The 24,374-nt window shown below is 40.4% G+C and overlaps 1 protein-coding gene across 1 annotated transcript in view; it reads left to right on the top strand.

The window, feature by feature from the left end:
• Nucleotides 1-3,031: 3,031 nt before the first annotated feature.
• BTAF1 (B-TFIID TATA-box binding protein associated factor 1) overlaps nt 3,032-24,374 on the top strand; it is a 39,085-nt gene continuing 17,742 nt past the window's right edge. Inside the window, exons 1-19 of the mRNA XM_083505820.1 lie at nt 3,032-3,526; nt 11,784-11,907; nt 13,415-13,529; nt 13,905-14,051; nt 15,120-15,283; nt 15,702-15,838; nt 17,227-17,338; nt 17,457-17,525; nt 18,501-18,590; nt 19,047-19,142; nt 19,244-19,420; nt 20,314-20,454; nt 20,583-20,707; nt 20,909-21,029; nt 21,471-21,575; nt 21,850-21,999; nt 22,433-22,575; nt 22,732-22,906; nt 23,397-23,600. Coding sequence (XP_083361946.1) covers nt 3,513-3,526; nt 11,784-11,907; nt 13,415-13,529; nt 13,905-14,051; nt 15,120-15,283; nt 15,702-15,838; nt 17,227-17,338; nt 17,457-17,525; nt 18,501-18,590; nt 19,047-19,142; nt 19,244-19,420; nt 20,314-20,454; nt 20,583-20,707; nt 20,909-21,029; nt 21,471-21,575; nt 21,850-21,999; nt 22,433-22,575; nt 22,732-22,906; nt 23,397-23,600 — 2,409 coding nt within the window. The 5' untranslated portion in view covers nt 3,032-3,512. The remainder of the gene's footprint in view (nt 3,527-11,783; nt 11,908-13,414; nt 13,530-13,904; nt 14,052-15,119; nt 15,284-15,701; nt 15,839-17,226; nt 17,339-17,456; nt 17,526-18,500; nt 18,591-19,046; nt 19,143-19,243; nt 19,421-20,313; nt 20,455-20,582; nt 20,708-20,908; nt 21,030-21,470; nt 21,576-21,849; nt 22,000-22,432; nt 22,576-22,731; nt 22,907-23,396; nt 23,601-24,374) is intronic.

The following is a 24,374-nucleotide window of genomic DNA, read 5'->3' as shown; positions in this document are numbered from 1 at the left end:
GATTGATGACTGCTGCAATTTAGGGTTGGGTGGAGTTAACATTAACCTATAAATTATTTCTCATACTTTCTATTACAGGAGATAATATTGTGTGGGCATGTTTAGGGCTTTTGTAAAAAGGACTATACTAGTCTTTAGTCTGTCTTGGTGGAGCTGATATTTCAGAGCTCACTAGAGTTTTCTAAGTGTTATTTTGGTTGAGCTGTGTAAAAAAAAAAAAGTTAAAATGTGGCCTTTTCATGATTGGTAATTATTTTTGTTGAATTTAGACTAGTTCACAATCCTTTCAGTATCTAAAGATTGCACCTATAGAATTGTGGAATATGTGAAATTTAAGGTGATTAGTTGGTGAGAACTGATGAATGAACTAAGGCTATATTCACATTCCTGTTTACTGTCGACTCACCCTGTTTCCAGTGCTGGGTTTTAATCCATGTTCACATGTTATCCAAAATACATGTCCTTTACCTGGTTCTAAAATACTTTCTGATGTGTTCTTTCTCAAACCAGCTTCACACTGATTGGAGTGCTTAAGCCCTTCCTAATTCATCTCTAGCCAAGGTGTGAACGCCTCAGCATAGGGTAAAGATGGTGCATACGCAAACAGAAATTAATCTGACATTAATGAAGCCATGCTGATGTGAATAGCTGGGGGGAAAGAGCTGTAAAATTCACCAGAAAAAAGTGGTTTTGAGGTGGTATTGTGAACATACCCCGTTATCGAAGTGGCGGGAATCTCATGTTCTTTCCCATTATAAAGATTGTTATAGCACTCAGTATTTACATGGTGTTCAAGCTTAAAAGAGGCAAGAAGAGTGCAGCTTTGTTAGCATTATCTACTGCAGAGTCTCCTTGTGACGACACCTTCTATTTCTTGCATTTTTAGATTTAAAATGTGCTCAACAGTACCATATATATATATATATATATATATATATATATATATATATATGCTTTCGTAGATTTTCACGGGTACAGGAATGCAGGTTTTGGTGTCTTCGGGTGTCTTCCCGTGTAAGAGTTGGGGTGTCTAGGCGACGTTTCGACGAGGTCTCACTCGTCATCTTCAGGCTGGTGCTTTCGGCTTCTTGGCACAGGGCACAAAACCACAGCTCGCCCCTATACACGAAGCCAAGCCAGAGCACAACTAAGTGCAGTACAGCCATCTTCTCAGAAAAACTCTTCACAAGCTCAAGAGGTCAAGACACGAAAGCTTTAGCAACTAATCCACACCTAATGACCCACCTAAGTGGTACTCAGAATATCACTCAAGAAATCACTCAAGATATCCCTCAAGTAATTAAGGAACAAAAGAAGAAAAGGCACACTAACCTGGGAACTTCCTCTCTGCCCAGAACGTTGGAGGCTATACACCACACCCCCTCAACAGTATTTATAGGAACTCAAACACTGAGATCCTGCTCTGTTCCAGTAACAAGAAGCCGAAAGCACCAGCCTGAAGATGACGAGTGAGACCTCGTCGAAACGTCGCCTAGACACCCCAACTCTTACACGGGAAGACACCCGAAGACACCAAAACCTGCATATATATATATATATATATATATATATATATATATATATATATTCCAAATTTTTAACATTAATATATCAACTTAAAACACATTTTAACTTTTAGCTCTGCCAAGTTCTCCGCTTCCCTCCATCCATCTTCTGGTTTTCTAAGACATATCTTAATTCCACACAATTATATCATCACAATTCTACATTTTTCTAAAGTATTCAGATTTTTAAAATACAAGCAGAAAATTTCTTCTTATAAACATTGCAAGTTTTATCTCAATCCTGCTAGTGTTTTTAAATGTGTACACTGATTTTCTATATATGAAATTAATTTACTCCAGTCTCTCTGGAACACTTGGTCACTCTGATTCTTCCCATCAGGTTTGCCAGTTCCACATAGTCTATCATCTTTTTTTGCCAGTCCTGTATCATTGGTATTTATTTCCATTTTTGGGCAAGTAAAGTTCTTGCTACTTTGGTGGCATACATAAATACACTAATGTCTGGTCTAATCTGGATATTTTAGCCCCTACCATTCCCAACAGGATGGCTTCGGGTTTCTTAGGAAAAGTATATTTTAACCTTTTCTTTAACTCATTATATATATTCTCCCAAAATGTTTGAACCTTATCACAAGTCCACCACATATGATAAAAATCTCCTTCTTTCTCATTACATTTCCAACATTTCCTATTTTTCATTCTGTGCATCTTAGCTAATTTAGTTGGAGTTAAGTACCATCTGTACATCAGTTTCATTGTATTCACTTTCAAGACCATACACGCAGTGAAATTAATTCCAACATTCCATAGCCTTAACCAAGAGTCAATTTGAATATTATGCCCAATATCTTTTGCCCATTTTATCATCATCATCAAATGTGCTCAACAGTACTTTCATGAGGGTGTGTAAGTTTGAGTTGCTTCGTTACGGATTTACTTTTCCCTTTTGAAACTGACCTAAAACTGAACTCATTAGCATGATATTCTCTCGTCCAGGGGCACAGTAGCCAATTCCTTCACCATAAATAGGGCAAGAGAAAGCCAAATGTAGAACTGCCATAGTAATAGTGCAATCCTAACCATGTTTATTCAGAAGGCCTGGAGTGCAGCTCATTCCTAGGAAAGCGGGGTTAAAAGCACCACAGGTACTCAATTCCCCTCTGTAACTGAAATGGAAGCTAGAAATGCCACATGGGCATTTTTTGGGGAATAACATACAGCAGTAACATAAGAAGAGACTGCGGGATCTGTCCAATGGCTCGTCTAGTCCAGCAACCTGTTCTCACAGCGGCCAACCAAATGCCTGTGGGAAACCTGCAAGCAAGAACAGGGGACAACAGACCTATTTCTCCAGGAACTAACACATTCACCGCTTTATTTTCCAAGTTGTTTATTTTCGGAGAAACCGGAAGAGTAGGGGGGAGGATATATTATTTCCCTTTATTCCGCGGATGGGAAACCGCTAAAACTACCGAGTCTTCCTTTCACCACCCCCCCATCCGGTTGGGCGAATGGTACTGCACCGTAAGCATGGCCGCCGCCGCCTCCTCCTCAGCAGGCTCCGCGAACTCCTCTCCGGACCCCTGCTTGTCCCCTCCCCCGCGCTTCTCTTCAGAGGACGCTTCCCATTGGCTGCGGTCTGGCGTCCATGCCAATCAGGAAGCGGCTTCCATGGAGGAAGGGAATAAATACAAGATGGCTGCTCATATAAAACCAGGCGTCGGGCTTCTCCCTGGTGATGGGAGAATAGAGGCTTTAATCCGCGCGGGTGGAGTTTCTGGTCGCTACTGCTCGTACAGGCGGCCGAAGGGAGGAGGGGGGCTCGAGCCGCCGCGGGCCGAAGCCTCGCCTAGTCGCCATCCCGCCCTCGGGCCGCGCCGCGCTTCCCGGAGGCCCAGGCCGGGGCCCTGTCCCCGCTCCTTCCTGCCAGCAGCGCGGTGGCTCCCTGCCTGCTCAGCCGGGCCTTAGCTCCGTCTCTCCTTCGCCATGGCCGTCTCCAGGTCGGTGTGAGGTGGTGGGGGGAGGAGTGGGCTGAGGGGGCAGGCGGTCTCCTAAGAGGGTTTCCGCCTCGTTCTTCGTTTAATTGCTCTTTCCTCGGGTTCGTATAGTAGCCCGGGATATCGGCAGGCGCCTGCCTTTCTTACTCCGGAGGGACGCCTCGTGGGGAGGTGGCTGCTCATGGAGTCGTGGTAGGCAGGCCCCCCCCCCACGCTTTTACTGTTGCTATTATTTATTGAATTTATATACCGCCTTATACCCGGGATTCTAGAAGCTTTGTGGAGTCTAGAAGCAAGGATGAGTGCAGGCGAAAGGAGCTTAGGCCCTGCACACACACATACACCCTAAAGTTAGGGACTCCCGAAGCTTTAAGGGGGTCGGTGGGTGGTAGGTGTCAAACTTCATTTCAACATAACTTTAAGTGAGTTTGAATAAAGGGCCGTGGAGAAATCTGATGAGACACACACATACAATTATGGTTTCTGGCTAAACGAAAATGAATGAGAAGTCATCAAGGCTGTTAGGGTTTCCCTTTCTGAATGTGTGTGCCTGTCTATGCATGATGTGTGTGCACGGAGGCCTCCACTGTATACGAAGAAGCTGTGCATCATGCCCTTTCCAGTGTTTGAGCATCCTGGTGCATGAGGTCCCCACATCGTAAAGATGCTTTCACTGTAGTCCTAAACCAAATTAGGAACCTAGAAGCTGTTAACTTGTGGCCCGTTATGTTCATTTGATCAGTGTTTTATTTATCATGAGTTTTCTTCTGGTTATTCTTTCTGTTAAGCAGCAGTGCTGTTACCTTTCTTCATGAAAAGCCTGATTTGAAAAACTTCTAGGAAATTGTCATATCCATCTAGTTGAGTATTGCCTACACCAGGGATGCAAAATATGTGGACTTTCAGCTGTCACTGGACTAGAGTTCCTATTATCCCCAAATCTTGGCCATTCTGTCTGGGACTGATGATGTTGGACTACGACCAACACTGGGGGCCGGCACAGAATCTGTGTCTTTAGACTAATGACTGGTAGAAGCTCTCCAGGGTTTCAGACAGCCCTATTTGGAAATGGGTATTCCAGGCATTGAACCTGGGAACTGCATGTAAACCATGTGCTCTGCCTCTGTTATAGCCCTCACCGTTTTTCTGATCATGTAAATTAAAACCTAGCTGCCTTGTGTTACACTGGCTTGGCAATAACTAGTGACCTTCTGCCAGCAGTTATTTACATAATTGTCTTGCTGTAGCTTGTGACGAAACTTCTTGTTGTTTAGTCGTGTCCGACTCTTCATGACCCCATGGACCAGAGCACGCCAGGCACTCCTGTCTTCCACTGCCTCCCGCAGTTTGGTCAAACTCATGCTGGTGGCTTCGAGAACACTGTCCAACCATCTCGTCCTCTGTTGTCCCCTTCTCCTTGTGCCCTCAATCTTTCCCAGCATCAGGGTCTTTTCCAGGGAATCTTCTCTTCTCATGAGGTGGCCAAAGTATTGGAGCCTCAGCTTCATGATCTGTCCTTCCAGTGAGCACTCAGGGCTGATTTCCTTAAGAATGGATACGTTTGCTCTTCTTGCAGTCCATGGGACTCTCAAGAATCTCCTCCAGCACCATAATTCAAAAGCATCAATTCTTCGGTGATCAGCCTTCTTTATGGTCCAGCTCTCACTTCCATACATCACTACTGGGAAAACCATAGCTTTAACTATACGGACCTTTGCTGGCAAGGTGATGTCTCTGCTTTTTAAGATGCTTTATAGAATCTCATAACTGGAGAGTTGGAAGGGACCACAAGAGTAACCTAGTCCAACCCCTAGCAATGTAGCAATTGCAGCTAAAGAATCACCAAGAGATGGCCAATCAACCACTGTTTTTACAGTCAGAAAGTTCTTCTTAGGTGGAATTTCCTTTCTTGTAAATTGAATCCATTGGTTCAGGTCCTAGCTTCTGGAGCATCAGAAAACAAGCTTGTTCCATCTTGCATGCGGCAGCTGTTCAGATCTTTGAAGATGGCTATCGTATCTTTTGTCTTTTCTCCAGGCTCAACATACCCAACTCCCTCAACTGTTCCTCTTAAAGCTTGGCTTGCAGAACCTTGATCCTCTTAGTCACCCTCCTCTGCAAGCATCCCAGCTTGTCAATATCCTTCTTAAATTGTGGTACCTGGAACTGGACACAGTACTCTAGGTAGGGTCTGACCAAAGCAGAATAGAATGGTACTGTTACTTCCCTTGATCTGGACACTATACTTCTGTTGATGCAGCCTAGAATAGCATTAGCTTTTTTTACTGCTTCATCACACTCATTTTAAGCTTGTGTTCTGTTAGACTCCTAGATCCTTTTCACATAGCTCTCTAGTAGAGCATATGTTTTGCACGGAAAAACAGATTCATTTAAAGGGGTGTTTTTCAACTTTAGGTCCCTAGATATCACATTATTAAGTTGTGGTTTAGTTATATACCATTTTTTGGCTCAAGGGCCACCTCAAGCTATGAGCAGCATATTAATACCAAAGGGTACAGTAAAAATACAATAGAAAACAATAGAAAATCACTAAATGTCCACCAATCACCTTGAGCTCATTATCACAGAGCAGCTCCCCAGCATTCTAGCTCTGCTGTTGGACTACAGTCCTCATCATCCCCAGCCAACTTAGCCAGTGGTAAGTGGGGGGATGGTTGAAAGGATCTTTAGTAGCAAGTTGACAAAAGTCACTGGATATTTCAAATGTCTACTGCTAATTTATATTTGATTTTTTCCTGTGAACCATCCTGAGATCTTGTGATGAAGGGCGGTATATAAATCTAATAAATAATAAAATATTCATTAAATTTAGATCTTGCCCCCCCCCCAAGGGTCCCCAAAGTAATATCAGCATAAACAAAATAATACAGTGGTACATCAGGTTACATACGCTTCAAGTTACATACGCTTCAAGTTACATACGCTTCAAGTTACAGACTCCGCTAACCCAGCAATAATACCTCGGGTTAAGAACTTTGCTTCAGGATGAGAACAGAAATTGTGCTCCAGTAGCGTAGCGGCAGCAGGAGGCCCCATTAGCTAAAGTGGTGCTTCAGGTTAAGAACAGTTTCAGGTTAAGAACAGACCTCCGGAACGAATTAAGTACTTAACCTGAGGTACCACTGTATGCAGTAATTGTCTGTCATGAAATTCCAATGTCTATCTATCTGTATTCCCTTCCAGGGGCCTGCACAAACACAAACTTCTTCAAATTCCACCTCAGTTTGGCAAATGAGGGTCTACCAGATCTCTCCCAGGAGAGAGTTCTAGAGGCAGGATGCCACCACAGGGAAAGCCCTCTCTTGCATTCCCATCCTCCTTGCCATCCATGGTGGTTTCACTATGAGAAGGGTCTCACACCCTGGTTATATACATTGTGACTCAGTACATATAGAGAAAAGTATTTTTTCAGGTACTTGTGTCTCAAGTCGTAAAGGGCTTTGTACACTAGTACCAGCATCCTGAATAAGGCCTGGTACTGTGCTTTCACTGGCATTCAGTACAGTGCTTTCAAAATTGGGAGTGATGTACAATACTCTAGCAGCTGAACTCCCACATTCTGCACCAGCTGCACCTTCCAGATTGTTTTAAAGAGCAGCCCCACATAGAGCACATTGCAGTAATCTGCATGGGAGGTTATTGGAACATGGATCACTGAGGTCTAATTAAATTGTTCTAAGAAAGGCCATAGCTTGGCCAAGACACAATTGAGGTACGAAATAGTGGGCCCAAATAGTCATCTCAGGTCAAGGCAGTTTGTTAGTTTTCCCTACTTTCTGTAACCTGTCAGTAAGGGTCATTTGCAAATTAGAAGATGATAGGTCTGAGTTAATCATGATATTCTTAACATTTTAAAGCAGGCATGGGAGCCTTTGGGCCTCCAGATATTGCTGAACTGCAACTCCCATCGTCCCTGACAATTAGCCATACTGGCTTGGTCTGATGGGAGTTATAGTCCAACGACATTAGGAAGTCCATGGATTCCCAGTTTTAAAGCCACGATTTCCTGTAGTGGTTGTACATGTTTTATACAAACATTAATGCTCACTAGCAGCTAAAGAAAAATAGTCCCTTCTCATTTGAAAGGTTGAATTGATTGTTCTGCGTTTTTTGCCCTAAGGTTTATAAGACATAAACCATTATCTTGTGCTGTTAGAAAATGAATGAGAGAAAAAATTAAGCTATATAAGATTTTTATTGACTTAGTTATGAAGCACCTACAATTTTGTAAACAACAATAGGTTTGGGAAAGTGGTGTAGGAGTTTGAGCAATTAAACATCCAAAGAAGACAGGAAACCATGAAGTAGGGAACCTTGTGGTCAAAGTGATACAAAAATAGAAACTGATGAATAAAATTGACGTCTTTGCCAAACAAAAAAAATCTAGCAGTTGTCTATGGACCTTGTTGATGGATTTCCCATCTCTTTCTGTTAGTAATCACAGGCATAAAAGAGTTTCCCCCTGTCTAAATGATGGCTCATATGTACCTCATACTGTACATGAAGATGCTATTTTTTAAAAAGCTGCAATTGTAGCATGAAATCACAAAGTAGCCACATCTTGATACAAATTCTTCAACTCATCCCTGCAAGTGTTGCATAAAGCACAAATTTTACATACCATGCAGAGAGAAACATAAGTTTCCAGCACAGAAACTACTGCCAACAGTTGCTGAGTAGCCAAACATGGTGCCCCAATAACAGCAGCATTCTTGGGTATAACGAGACCCCCTTCAGCAATTATCATTGTAGCTTGAAATTGAACCATTGGATTAATTTAATTACATCCCCATGTAAGGCCAATTAAAGCCATTCTGACACCTGGCAAAAAAAAATCGAAAGGGTGAGCCTCTGTGTGGCTTGTACCTAGTTGTTCTTAAAATGACAGGTCCACACTGCCACTTGGTCTAATGAAAATATTCAGAAACTTCGTTGGGAGTTTTTAAAAAGGTCTTATGTTACTTTTGTTAGGCTTTTAGATGGAGGGAACAGTGTTACTGTAAAAGGAAATACTAAGACTTTAAAATGGAGCAAAAATGCAAGAGACAACTAAAATGTATTGTGGTTCAGCAAAAAATATTGGTTCTTATATGTGTGTTAAATAGTTTTATTTTTTCTTGTAATTATCTAGAAAATACTTTGACTGGTGGTTGTCAACAAACTCATTAATTGCAAACATTGTTTTGTTAACTGTGGTCCAGAATGGGTAGACTTCGAAGAAAGCACTCACTGTGCCTTTTTGTGGTATAGGTGGGTTTTTGTTCTAGTCTATTCTATGCATAGTAACACTATTTCACTAGAATTTTGCTTAACTTTATTATTTAATTTTCCAAATTAGTAGATTATCTGGATTTCTCGGTAAAAGTATTTAAAATGGTTTCACTATTGACATATTCATTCTGTTCCACTAGGAGCCATATTGAGAAAACCAAGGGTCAAAAATATGTTAATTATGAATAGCAGTGTGTTCTTGAACTCTGCTTTAAGTAGGACTTGGTATTGTGGGAGCCCAAATCCACTGATTTGTATCTATTCTTCCCATGCCTGGAACAAAGATCATTGTCTTGGTTCTTGTTTCCCATTCTGTGTCCTGCTTCCTCTTGCTCAAGGACACCCTGAAACTGACTATGCCCAAATGCCTTGTGTGTGAAGTGATAGTGGATGGGAGTGGGAGGCAGGATATGGGAGCGGGAGGTAGGATAGATAGTTATCAAGTCTGTGATGGAATTGGTATTAATGGAAGAGCCTGAGGGCCCTCTCCCATGTGTCTCTACTCAGTCTTCTGGGAAAATCCTGTAATTTCATTGATGTATCACCTATAGAGATGTAAAAATTTCTATAATTTTTAAGCCATAAGGAAAAACATTTCCCCAAGCCCCCCCCCCCCCGAAATAACCAATTTTGGGGAAATTGAAATATAAACAGTACCATTTAAAATTGAAATATAAACAGTAACCATTTAAAATCAGGAAGAACTGGTTAAGTAACAGAAGAGTAGCAGTAAATGGGACAGTCTTTCTCTGATGGAGGGCTGTATGAAGTAGAGTTTTCCAACGATTGGTATTGGGGCCTATTCTTATTGATTTCTTCATAAATGAGGTGAGCAGTGGGGCAGCAAAGTTTGCTGATGATACTTAATAGTTCAGGGTGATTAAAACGAAAAGGGATTGCATGTTGAAGCAGAAAAATATTATTTTCACATATGCACTCACAGGGTCTGAACTGGCAATGACTGACCAGGAATGAGATCTTGGGATCATAATGTATAGCTTGTTGAATGCATTGACCCAGTGTGAGGCAGCTGTGAAAAAGGCAAATTCCATGCTGGGGACTATTAAGAAAGGAACTGAAAATAAAATACCATCATGCTGTTATACAACTGTATGGTGAAACCAATTTGGAAGTACTATGTACAGTTCTGGTCACTTCATTTCAACAATGTTATTGTAGAATTGGGAAAGTTTCAGAACAGGGCAACAAAATGATCCAGGGGGTGGAAGAAAGGTTGCAAGCATTTGGAGCTTCTTAGTTTGGAGAAAAGTCAAGTAAGTGTGGCGTGATTGAAGTATGTTAAATTAAGCATTGTATAGAGGGACTGGATAGAGAAAAGTTTTTCTTCCTCTCAAGTTACACTAGAACTCAGGGATATCAGTTGAAGCTCAGTGTTGGAAGATTCAGGACATCCATGGAGGTTAAGGCTATCAGTGGCTACTAATCCTGATAGATGTGTTCTACCTCCTCTGTCAGAGGCTGCACTCTTCTTCTAAACACCAGTTGCTGGAAACCACAGGAGGGGAGAGTGTTGTCGCTCTTTTGGGCTTCCCATAGGCATCTGGTTGGCTAGATTAGTCCTACACAAGTTTACTCAGAATGCCCATTTTGTTTAGCGGCACTTAGTTCCACTAAAAGAAAGATTGAGGCCTTGAAACTATAGCACTTTACATTACAGTCCTGTGCATGTCTGTTCAGAAGTAATTAGTATTGAATTCAGTGGGGCTTATATTCCCAGACACTTCTGAATAGACATGCATAGGATTGTACTGTTTGGTAGCAGTGTGACAGGCATTTGAAGAATAGATGAAAAGGTCATCCACAAGGGAGGGGGCAACTCAAAAGGACATCAGATGCAGGGCACTTGCTTCTGGTATCTCAAAACTAGTTCACAACTCTCCCGATGGAGACAACAATTCATAAGAAAGCAAAGGCCTTGTGTGATCTTCTCATGAAGGTTGCAGCAGTTTCTAGTTGCAGAAATACAGGTTAATTTGTGTATTGCATATGTCTACAGTATGGATAGGAGTTCTCAATCTCTATTCCTGTAATTGTTGCACAGTGAGGACTCCTGTGCATGGCAGAATGTTTCTTCTGACATGGGCCTACATGGATCCTGAGATAATTGTTGGAGACCCTTATCTGAGTATCCCCGCCAGCAGAAACTTGGAGAGTAGCAGCAAGGAAGAGGCTTTTCAGTCACCCTGAACACACACAAGTTAAATGTGCATATGTTGCAGGCTGTACTTAGTTATAAGTATTTTAAGTTAAGTAGTCCATCACTGAGCCAACATCTGCTCAAGCAGCCATATAGCATAAGTGCTATGCTAAAAATGACTATAAAGTAAGTTTACTACATAGTAAAAAAGAAGTGAGAATCAGCTTACAAATAGAGGCAGAGAGAAGATGCAACAAACCTGGTAACCACAACTTGCTTTACAAAGTAGTATACTGGGTAGTTTGCTTTGGGCAGATTGTGAAGTTCTTTGTGCAGTATTTCAGTTCACACTGTCAAGTATAATGAGTAAAAATGTTCAGAGACAGCATACCTTGTTTGAAGTCAGCCTGATGTTAAAGATCTGGATGTCTGTATGGTTACATTTCACTGTGACAGAAATGTGACTGAATCTCAATTGTTAGTCTAGTCTAGGGGCAGTCAACCTGGTCCCTACCGCCCACTAGTGGGCGTTTTAGGATTCCACGTGGGCGGTAGGGGGTTCTACGGCACATGTTACTGCAGCACTGGTGGGCGGTAAGGAAATTTTACCATCAAGAAAGATGCATTAGTGGGCGGTAGGTATAAAAAGGTTGACTACCCCTGGTCTAGTCCCATGGTATTTAAACTCCTTTTTTAATATAGTCAACGCAATGCACTGTAATTAGTCATGTGATCTTTAGAACATAGGCTGCCTCAAAATTTGCAGATACATCTTTTAAATATTTATTTTCATTTTGTCATCCATACTAGGCTTGATCGTCTCTTTATCTTACTGGACACTGGCACAACGCCAGTCACAAGGAAAGCAGCTGCACAACAACTTGGGGAGGTTGTGAAACTTCATCCACATGAACTACATAATCTCTTAGCCAAAGTAAGCATTTTGTTGAATATTTGATAATGTTGGAGCCAGGATTAGGCAGAACAGGGGGAGGGGCACCACCATGGAGTTGGTAACCCCACAGCTGCTGTGTACCAGGATGAGGGGGCAGAAGTTGCTCAGGTTCACCTCTGGGACTGTTAGATTGATTCTGCCAATACACCAACACCTTCCTGACCTTGCTGCCACCCTGCCCTCCCCCATACTGGTGTATGACAACGACATCAGTGCTGGAAAGCCTGTTCTGCAGTAGCACCACTCTCCATTAGCCTCTTATGGTTGGAGGTATTCCTTGTCATCAAAATGAGCCAAATGTGAATTTCTGTAACCTTAAATACCTGGTGATGGTGGAAAGCCTTAAGTTAGAATCAGTTGAATAATACCGAAATACATTTAATTGTGTATTTTGTTAATTTACTTGATAGAACACTTTAGATAGCATATAGGTCTGTGTTAGAATTCTGTATTTACAGGGCAATCCTGTATATGTCTGCTGTGAATAAAGTTTTAGTAATGTAGCTTATTCCCAAGTGTGTGGGTGTATCATTGCGGCTTTAATTGATAAAGCCTCTCTGCATAGTGGCTGTTTCTTATGATACTAGTCGTAAAACACTTTATAAGGGAAGATCATTACTGAAAATCCACAGAATTTACTGTCTAATTTTTTGTGGAACACAATCATTGATTTCCTCCATGGCATTTTTATAAAAATGACAGAAGTTGGACATATTGCAGACTTCTTGTAAATGGGCTGTCCAGCCTCTGTGCCACCCTTGCTTCTGTCCTGTGATAGGTTGAGGAAGTAACTTAACATTGTCAGTTTCTGATAATCACAAGTGGCTAGAGTGCTATTGTACTCTGTTCCTGCTTTTGGACTTAGAGGGGTCTAGTTGGCCACTGTAACAACAGGATGCTAGACTAAATGGGCCACTGGCTGATCCAGCAGATTCTTAAGTTCTTACTGAATATCCTCTGCAGAAACAGATGGTTTCAGGAAGAGCTGAGATGCAGAGAGCCTCATGCTGTTGAGCTATTTTTGAGTAAAAATAGCTATTAAATCCTTAAATTTGTTAATCTAGTGTTCTGTGTAAGTAGCAACCCTATGAATTTCTGGAAGAAAAGAGAATTATGTCAAAAGTGTCCACTTTTTTTAAAAAAAGCTAGTTGAACCAGACCATTGCTTAACATGTATATATCAAAAAGTAAGTGTGTGTGTGTGTGTGTGTGTGTGTGTGTGTGTGTGTGTGTGTAGGCATTTATAAACTACTAATAATTTTTTTAAAAGCAAGTGATATATAACAGAAGTAAACTTGATAGGCTATTGGGATGTAAAGATAATGGTGATCTGCGTTTGATGACCTTCTATTTCAATGACTAGCTTTTAATCAATCATACTTTATAAGCTCTTGAGTGTTGTCCAGAATATTTGGTGGCTGCTGAATTTAATTACATCTGTTTGGAAACAAAGAGCATAATGAATTCATTTTTGAACTTCTTAAAGGTATTGATACACTTAAGGAGTACAAACTGGGATACCCGCATTGCAGCTGGACAAGCTGTGGAAGCAATAGTGAAAAATGTACCAGAATGGAACCCAACTCCACGACCAAAGCAAGGTGATCCCAAGAGAACTAAAAGTATTACTGTGAAGTGGGCTGGGGAAACCCAGCCAGATGGGCGGGGTATAAATAATAAATTATTATTATATAAGTACATTTTTGTTAAACCTTGTGTGCAGCCATCTTTCTAAACCTGCTTTGCAACATTGTATGTTTGGTTATTAACAACAACAAAAAAGTCATAATGGGACACAATTTCCCCCTCTCTACTATGAAGTACTTTATGTGGCTGTTACCTATTCTTTCACTTTGCTTAGACATATGTAAAGCTTCAACCCATTAGTGAAATGACATTGAATGGCAGTTGTATATTTTTGAACCAGTTACTTCAGCACTAATCTCATTCTAAGTTTTTTGTTAACCTTTACCTAGAACATGGCTGTGAAAGTCCAGTGGAAGAATCCTCTGCCTCTGATCGGTTGCGTTTTGACCGATTTGATATCTGCCGACTTCTAAAGCATGGTGCTTCTCTTCTTGGGTCTGCTGGTGCAGAATTCGAGGTTCAAGATGACACATCTGGTACTTGCTCCTTTAATACATTAACTGTGCCACATACTTCAGCTACATTGTTTTCATTGTGTCACCTTTCGTTATCTCAAATCATTAAAAATATTTTATAGTCTCTGCATTTTTGTGATTAAATATGTCTACTCAGGTTTTACAACTGATATATCAGATTTATGAAATAGAATCTGTTTATTTAACTACATTAGATACAATGGTGCAGTTCAGATGCAATGCTAAACCAAAGCATGTCTTAGCATGAATAAGCAAACAGATGGAGAGAAGATCACACCCACTGTATTCCTCTCGGACCTGCTGTTGCCATGGTACTAGAGGGCAAACAGTGGTTTGGCATTGCACTACAGCCAAACCTGAGCTCATGACAAACCATAAGCCTGGGTTAGTTCATATAATACTAAGCCAAGCCATGGGTAGCCCACCTGCAGCAGGACTAATGGAGGAGAGCAGCAATAACAATATTCACTCTGGGAAATCACACATTTGCATTGGCTAAGTGTTAGATGCGAATTGTATCACTCATTCCACATTTGGTAGCTAAGTCCATGAAAGAATTCACACAGTATCATTGTGGGGTGTGGGTGATACCCAACCAAGTCATATTAAGATCTGAAATGTCTAAAATTGGAGATCTTCCTATATTCTTATGGCTCTTGCACTGTTTCTCAGTTTGGTCCCAGAATTATTGCTCATGTGTTTTTAGTTTATAAGCCATACCTATAAAAACAATCTGAAGTGTTGAAAATGTCATATAGCAGCACTTCTAAAGAAGCAGAAATTTACCTCTTAAACCATGTTGCAGATGGCAATAGCAAAAATGAAATATTTTAAATAGCATATTACTATATAAATGTGCATTTTTATGTCTAAACCAAACTTTCTATACTAGTCAAGATGACATATACTTCAGACACAAAGTGTGGCAGTGAAGAGTATATATTGAAAGAAGCGGAGAAATAGAAGTTATTCTTCAGTAAATGTTCTGCTTCTAGATTTAATATGTGCTTAGTGCTTTCATGTTAGTAAAGGATAAGCATGAGATTAAAGACTGTTTTACTTTTTAAGGTGAAGTTGATCCCAAAGAGAGAATAGCACGACAGAGGAAGCTGCTCCAGAAGAAGCTTGGCCTTGATATGGGGGCTGCCATTGGAATGAACACTGAAGACCTGTTCAATGATGAGGATTTGGACTACACTCCTACTTCATCATTTTTTGTTCACAAACAACCTGTAGGTAAAATTTCAGACTGTTTGACTGCAAAGACTCGATATAACGTTGTAAACAATTAAGTTTCAAATACTATGCTTGTCGTAACTTCAACTTTAGAAAAATATATCACACAGTAATTGACGGAGGATGATATTGAAAGTTTTAGGTGAGGGGGGAGGTCTTTCCTCCTTTCAATTTCAGATAGAAGCTACTTTTACTTACCCAAAGTGGTCCTGAATTTCCAGTTGTTACCACTTCAGCCCTACATGCCCCGTGTTGCACTCCTCAAAGAATCCCTTGCTCCTCAGAAGTGATGCTGGGTACAAGAGGCTACAGAAAGGAGGCAGCTGCATGAATAACATTTTGTGTGAGTGGAACTCAAATCATGTTTATGTGGATCTAAGCCAGAGTAACCATTGAACCTTTGTATTTTTCCAGACTCTTCAAGCTGCTGAGTTGATTGATTCAGAATTTCGAGCTGGTATGAGTAGCAGGCAGAAAAATAAGGCTAAAAGAATGGCCAAGTTGTTTGCGAAGCAGAAGTCTAGAGATGCGGTAGAAACCAATGAGAAGAGGTACTGTATCAATTTGAACTTACCATTATAATAGGACACAGGTGGCACTGTGGTCTAAACCACAGAGCCTAGGGCTTGCCGATCAGAAGGTCGGCGTTTCAAATCCCCACAACGGGGTGAGCTCACGTTGCTCGGTCCTTTCTCCTGCCAACCTAGCAGTTTGAAAGCACGTCAAAGTGCAAGTAGATAAATAGATACCACTCTGGCAGAAAGGTAAACGGCGTTTCCGTGCACTGCTGTGGTTCGCCAGAAGCGGCTTAGTCATGCTGGCCACATGACCTGGAAAGCTGTACACTGGCTCCCTTGGCCAATAAAGCAAGATGAGCGCCGCAACCCCACAGTCGTCCACGACTGGACCTAACAGTCAGGGGTCCCTTTACCTTTACCATTATAATAAAATATTTTAAAACGGCCTTCTTCAACCCTGATACCTTCCAGATGTTTTCAACTAGAGTTCCCATCAGCCCCAGCCAGAAAGACCAATTTTCATGGATAATTGAAGTTGTAGTCCAAAACAATCAAGAGGGCACCAAGCTTGGAAGACTGATTTACAAAAGTACATCAGTAAAGACATACTACAACACTCTCCCTCTATTTCTCAATTTCTGGAGTGAATGCCATTGATTATGAGGCCAAAACAGCACTTTCTGTGTGTACAAGGAAGGTATCTACAAGCTTGAGGAAACCCTAAGGTTTGCGCGAGTACAAAAACCCTAAAACAGCCCCAAGATGGCAGAACATTCTTAATAGCCACAGAATGCTGATATGACAGGCGGAGGAATGGGGTATCCTGGGAAAGTTGCCTAGCTGAAATCCTGAAAGAGGACTCTACAGTGCAACAAGATGTCTTGTTAGTTCCTTTTCAGTACTCCCAGTGCCATGTGTATATCTTGAACCTTGTCATTCCATTCCATTCCATTCCATTCCATTCTCTTCCATTCCATTGCAAGATTGGTTGGTTAGATAGATAGATATAGATAAGACTGTTTTCCATCTAACTTACATTAATCGTGCATGTCCTGCATCCTTTACATTAAAGAGGATGTATCCCTTTGTTTCTGTCTATGATTTATAGCTATCCTAGCAGCTGCCTACAAGTTAATAATGGCATTTTGTATTTCACGTAGTAAAATAATACCAAGGAATCTAGTGATAAATCAAAGCCAATCTTTTTTCTTATATTTTCAAATATAATACTGTTAAGTTTCTGATTTGGAAGCATTCCAATTCAATATATTTGCACCTGCATGCCCAAATTTTCCAATAGTTGCTCTGTGAGGAGTCTTAGACACTTTCATTTAAAATCGTCAATCTTTAAATGCTAATAGTGAGTACAGTAACCTATGTGACAAGTAACTGACACTTAAACATTTCATTGTTCTTTCTAGCAATGATAGCACTGATGGTGAGCCTGATGAAAAGAGAAGAAAAATTGCAAATGTTATCATCAGTCAACCTGCAACTGACTCCAGACTTTTGGTAGAGAATATGCCAGAAGAGGTAGAGTATACCCTCATCAAAATTTGAATTGACAGCAAAATCCAACCTCAATAACTTTGTCCAGTGATTCAGTTGGTGACAGTGGTAATAGTCCATGTTATTTATGTCTCACTTTTAGACCAACGAATGGCCTCTGGAGAGTTTTTGTGAAGAAGTGTGCAATGATCTCTTTAACCCATCATGGGAGGTAAAAAATAATAATTTATCTTCAGTTATATTGGGTTGAAAAGAATAGACACTTTCAAGATTGAGTTTGGGACAATTTTTCTAATCATTTTGTTTCCTATTTATAAGTTATTTGTATTGACACTAACGAATAGTTCAGCCCATCCCATTAAGTCAGTTCTATTCATTCTGTGCACTTCTAACCATTTTAAGGTAACTTGACATTCAAGACCACTGATGTCCTTTTCATCCATTGGATACAGTGGTACAATTGTGTGGGCTTTAGTACAGAGATGGGGGGACCTTTGCCCCCTCAAGCTCTACATTCCCTTCAGGGTGAAATGGACCATGGCATATCAAGGTCTGTGTGCTTTGAATGCAGGCAGATCCCACTATCCAAATGCTCGTTACACAAAAAATCACTTGCCCAAACATGAGTTATTAGTACCCAACCTCACTATAAAAGGTAAAGGGGACCCCTGACCATTAGGTCCAATTGTGACCGACTCTGGGGTTGCTGCACCCATCTTGCTTTATTGGCCGAGGGAGCCGGCGTACAGCTTCCGGGTCATGTGGCCAGCATGACTAAGCCACTTCTGGCGAACCAGAACAGCACACGGAAATGCCGTTTATCTTCCCGCCGGAGCAGTAGCTGTCTACTTGCACTTTTTGTGCTCTGTGGGAGGTGTTTTCCAGAACCATCTGAGAGAGGAGGAAGTGGGGGAGACTGAACAAATAAGAGAGCATTTTTTTCCTTCCTGGTTTGTCTTTTGCAAGATTTCAGAGGGTTTTCATAAATTGTTTCATCATTTTGGGATCAAAATTCTATGGTTGGGAACACATTAGAAATTTCCCCATAGGAATCAATGGAAATTGTCAAGAAACGATTTCCTGAGAATGCATTGTTTGGATAGTGAGACCTTCATGTATGTAAATAAATCTTGTGTCATGAAACCTCTTCTTAAACTGCTAGAAACTTAATCTGTTTTGTGTTTAGATTCGGCATGGTGCAGGTGTTGGACTAAGAGAGGTACTTAAAGCTCATGGGAAAAGTGGGGGTAAAATAGGAGACAGCACTATAGAAGAGGTAAGATCAATATGCAAACCTTGATAATTCATTGTGAGCATTTGTACATTCAGCTATAGTGCAGAGTTCTCAGCTGTTCTTTTGTTATAAAAATAATGAAGTGTGGAGAGAGGTTGCTACAGAAAGCACTGTCATTTCCTGGCACCATCATTATCTACTTTTTGGCACCAGGCAAAAATGTTTGTCTGTTTTTAATATGCTAGCTTTTGGACCTTCATTTTGAGAGTTTTGGGTTTATCTTGGCTCTTCCTTGCCTTTTTTTGTAGGGTGGGTTATATTAGACCTGCCTTTTGTTTGTTTTAAATTTTTATTATGTTCTGGTTTTTATATTTAGTTTTAATGTTGGAACTATATAGTAAGTCACTTTTAGTTAACTTGTTGTCAGGAAGCGACTAAAAATGTAAGTAATAATCTTGAATATTTCACCTTTTCAAAATTTACCTTTTTTCTAAACAGATGACTCAACAACACCAAGACTGGCTGGAAGACTTGGCTATCAGGCTTCTTTGTGTGTTTGCATTAGACAGATTTGGTGATTTTGTCTCAGATGAAGTAAGTATCAAACTTTGACACCTTACTTTGCATATGGGGCTCAATTTTCTGATGCCTTTGTTTTATTACACTGGGTGTGTTTATTTCCCTTTAAACCTTAGGTTGTGGCACCAGTACGAGAGACTTGTGCTCAGACTTTGGGCGTAGTGCTGAAGTACATGAACGAGAGTGGAGTTCATAAAACTGTGGCTATCTTGCTAAAATTACTGGCACAGGAGCAGTGGGAAGTGAGACATGGTGGCCTGCTGGGGATAAAGTATGCTTTGGCAGTGCGTCAGGTAATTGGTTTTAAATCTTCAAGGTGCTATTGTTTCTTCTTTGATTTCAAAGTCTTGGCTGCTGTATAAAGTGGCATTGTGCCAACATGTGCAATGTGTATGTGAATATCTCTACTGAGCGGTTTTGTGGGCCTTTCCTGCCCTGATCAGTACCCACCAGGAGGATGGAGTTTGTTTTGGCTTAGAAATGTGTTCTTTGATGATAAGACTAGGTAATGCTTCCTTCATTGTTAATAATAATAATAATAATAATAATAATAATAATAGAACTTACAGTGTAGTGTTGGTGTATACCTCACCCCTTAAGACAGAAATAGAAAGGTTCCCCACTTTGAGAGGTGGGCAGAAAAACGTTCCTTTATTGTTTCCCACATGCACATCTCCCGGATACTTACTAATAGGATGTTAGGAACTCCAGCAGGCCAATGCTCCCTCCCCTCTTTCTTTTTATCCAGCTGTCACCCTAACATACCATGTCCCAACCGTAGATATTATTCATAGACTCACACAGTCTGCCTGAGCTTTGGCCCCTTGGTCTCTCCTTGTTGAGCTCAAATTTCCATCAGAATTCTGTTGCTCCTGGAAGTTTGCAGGTATTTGTCACCCTGTTCTGTTCTGTTTTGTTGTTTTCTTAGTGTTCTCGTGACTTGCATACTTCTGTGTACCTAGAAAATATTGTGTGTATGTTGAAACTATTACCTTATATTTTGAGTGACTCCATTTCAGACTGATAGACACTCAGTTTACTTGTGTCTGCTGTTAGGCAGAATGATGCTAAATTACCTAAAGTGAAAATAGCCTATGTGTGCTTGAAAAGGAACAGTCATCCTGCCTACAGGCTTAGAATTTGCTTTGACCATTGATCTTCAGCTTAAGGATTCTTGCTTTTGCAGGACTTAATTGATACTTTATTGCCTAAAGTATTGCCTGCAATAACTGAAGGCCTGCAAGACTTGGATGATGACGTTAGAGCTGTTGCTGCAGCATCTTTAGTACCAGTTGTGGAAAGCCTTGTGCATCTTCAGCCACAGAATGTAAGTGGAGCACACTGACACTTAAATGTTTTGTTACCCTTCTGAAGGAAAAACCAAGTCTTAGGAATCCATGTTTTATGAAACCCTCTTCACCTCATGTATTTTTCATCTCTGTGTCTATAATCTAGGTTCCCTTTATTCTTAATGTACTTTGGGATGCACTCCTGGAACTAGACGATCTAACAGCTTCCACAAATAGCATTATGACCCTTCTTTCATCCCTTTTGACGTATTCTCAGGTCCGAAAATGCAGGTAATTTAATTCTTTTCACAATTTTAATTTTTATGTAAAAATACACTGTTTTCAAAATACCTTGTCTTAATAATATATAGAATGAATTCTACTTGTCAGCATACCTACACAGCAGCACTGATTTTGCTTTATAAATTTATATGAAGACAAACGAATATGAATTACAATGTGATCTTCTTTTTCCTTCCACACTTACCTCAGTATTCAGCAATCACTCACAGTTCTGGTACCACGTGTGTGGCCATTCCTACACCATACAATATCATCTGTTCGAAAAGCAGCATTAGAAACTTTGTTTACCCTATTATCTACAGAGGATCAGGTGAGAGTTATTTACTTTCTAGTGGTCTTCTAGACATTGGTGGACCCTTTCTAATCTATCAGTTACTTCTTTGTTTATCTTCTCATTTTCCCTTGCTTTTAAAAGTCTCCTCCTATTTTTTTAAGTTGGTTCAAAAGGGTTAGTATTTTATTGGATAAAAATACATTGATGTGGAGTTTTTGTCTTTCCAGTATGGGGAGAGTTGTCCCTCCAACTGTATGAGAACTAATTTGTAAACTTCTACCACTCACATATACTGTGTGTATAGCACACTCAAGCGAGAAAGAAATTACTGTTGCTTGCTCTCCAAAACAGTAGCTATATTGCTTTATTGTCCTAAAAATAAAAAATAAAAATAAAAACCATTGGTATGCTTATTTGAGAATAAGCTTGTTTTGTTAGAATAATCTGCTTTGATAATTTCTTATTTGCTGTTTCTAGAGTTCTGCAGCCTGGCTTACTCCCATTTTGCAAGACATGCTAAGACATATATTTCAGTTCTGTATTTTAGAAAGCAATCAAGAAATTCTGGAACTAATACATAAGGTATGTGCCCTTTTGCAACTTAAATTTACCTTGCCCTGTTTGTAAATCTGGTTGTGTGCGGATGCTGTCTTGTAATGTTCTATCTTTCAGTTTTAGCATTGGTCAAATCTGATTTGTACCATACAGTGTGGAATGCTGTTCCTTGGAATATGTTGGTGAAAATTGTGGGTGTATTTTATGTGCACAGAAGTCTTAAAGAAATTGGTAATGTAAGATGTTTGAATATGAAGGGTTGTTGTTGTTTTTTTATAATCCTGTTTCTCCTTTTTTTTAGGTGTGGCTTGAATTACTAAGCAAGGCTTCCCTACAATATGTAGTAGCAGCTGCGTGTCCATGGATGGGAGCCTGGCTCTGCTTAATGATGCAGCCATCACATTTGCCTATTGATTTAAATATGTTGCTAGAAGTGAAAGCCAGATCAAAGGTCAGAAGAGACCTGTATTCCTTTGGGTGGTGTTTTGCTTATTTTGTTGCATTATACTATGGAGTAATCTGAACTGTGCATGTCACAAGCTTAGGCATTTTCTAACTAAATGCTTGCACTTTTTTGGCAAGGGCTGCCTCTTACTTTGAGAACCATGGAGCCTGAAACCATTCAAGGCTCAGGGGTTGCACCAGAAGGGTTAGTAGTATTGAAGACAAAGCTACACAATGCGTATTTTTAGAAATTATATACATAGAGTCAGGATTGTTTTCTAAATACTATTTGACTTCAAAAGGTATTACATTGTAGTGTAAAATGTATCTGTAATGGAAGGCTGCTTTTCTCATATCTGTAGCCCAAATTTAAAAACAAAAGAGTAGGATGTGAAAGCGAATGAGGCTTGCGCAAACAACTTTTTATATCTTGTTCATAGGAAAAGACAGGTGGCAAGGTGCGGCAAGGTCAAACCCCGACTAAAGAAGCAGTACAGGAATATATTGCTGGAGCAGAAAGTGTCGCCGAAGATCTAGCAACCAGGGATTATGTTGTTATGAGAGCCCGGATGATGGCAGCAAAGTCAGTTTATTACTGAAAATCTTAAAACAGGGTTGTTGTTTTTTTGGAAAATCAATGAGTTTATAGACAAGCTATTCATAACATAATTCAAGTTTGATTGTGCAGAACAGTGTGTTACTTGAAGTGTAACTAATATAAAATTGATTGTTGTTCCAGATTGCTTGGAGCACTTTGCTGCTGTATTTGTGATCAAGGTGTGAATACTGTTTCCCAAGAAATAAAGCCAGCTGAATCACTAGCCCAGCTATTGCTTTTCCACTTGAATTCCAAGTCTGCTTTGCAGAGGTTTAGTGTTGCATTAGTAATCTGTGAGTGGGCTTCCTTGCAGAAGGTAAGACATGTACTGCAGTAAAAATGCATGTTTTTTTCAAAGTTAAAACATTAAGCTCCAGTTATATTTTTGGAGCAGATTTACATTTTCTTTATGCTGTCATGAGCTGATAAGCAAGGTGCTAATTTTAATGTTGAAAGCATGTAGCTGACAGGGCTGTGTTCAGTACTCCTGATGCGCATAGACTGTGACTGAAAATGTATTGCGAGGCATGCACGTAGTGAGAAAACTGCGTTCAGAGCTTCTCAGAGATGGAGTAGAGTGGGTGGGTGACTAGCAGTTTGAAAATAAGCCATCAGCTGTATTGGACATGTAGAACTAGTTGCATCAATTCTTTGGCCCCTTATAAGCAGTTGTATATGTTGGAAATGCCAGTTTTTGTAAAAAATAAATAAATTTACAAATCCAAATTATTCTTCAAGGACGATGAAGATTGCTTGCACTTAAAATAGCTAATTTGACAGCTGAACGACATGGTGTTTGCTTTCAGGAAAACAAAGAAGTGACTACTGCTGTCCAGTCACGCTTGCTTGGGGTCCTTTCTGAGCATCTGTATTATGATGAAATTGCTGTTCCCTTCACCCGAATGCAAAATGAATGTAAACAACTCATCTCCTCGTTCACTGATGCAAACATTGACATGGGCAGCAGAGTAAACTGCAGTGTGTTTACAATAGATCAAGCGAATGAATTGGTGAGTGACTCAATGAAAGGGCTAGCCTCCAATCTTTAGGTGAGCAGTGTAAAAAAGAGCTTGAGCAGCCGTGGTAGCACACAAGCATTCACCTGTGGCTACACAGAAAGATATTGCCCCCCCCCATGCATATTACTAATAAATATAGTGTGGGAAGTATTACCAGTCTTCAGAGTGAAATCCCCTTCCATCTTGTAGAGGTGTCTGGCTTGTAGATGTGGACCGTATAAGCAAAGCAAGGCACTTCTTCCTCAGTGCCTCTTTCACCACTAACAGAGCTGGCCAGATATTAATTTCACAGAAGGGACCCATATTAATCCCCTCACTCCAGGAAAAAAGTTTCAACAGTTAAGTTTTTATGAGAATAACATGTGCATACTGTGTTTTGTAAAGAGTACACTAGTTTTCTTTGATTAATTTTGTTAATCGATGTGTAATTCGTTTCATAAGTATTTGCTGCAGCCACTTCCAATTGCGAGGAAAAGGGATCTGTTCTCATACTGAGATTCCAGAACAGGCAGAAGGATATTGAAGTATAGGCACCACCCTCATTAAGAGGGTCACATGCGGCTCAGCTCATAATCAAGGCCTTCCTTTTCATCATACTTATGAAACTTGGAAACGCGGGGAAATGATGCATCAATGTTTAGTAATGGATCTATCTGGACAAAATTTTGTCCAGGGTATTACGGACTATCTCGCATTTGCCACTGCCAGTTTTCTCTGGAATGCATTGGGCATTGCAGTGGGTGTGCCCAAGCATCTTAACTACTA

Source organism: Podarcis liolepis (assembly GCF_965112155.1).
Source record: "Podarcis liolepis genome assembly, chromosome: 5".
Taxonomy (NCBI): Eukaryota; Metazoa; Chordata; class Lepidosauria; order Squamata; family Lacertidae; genus Podarcis; species Podarcis liolepis.
This window is presented reverse-complemented; position numbering and strand designations above follow the sequence as displayed.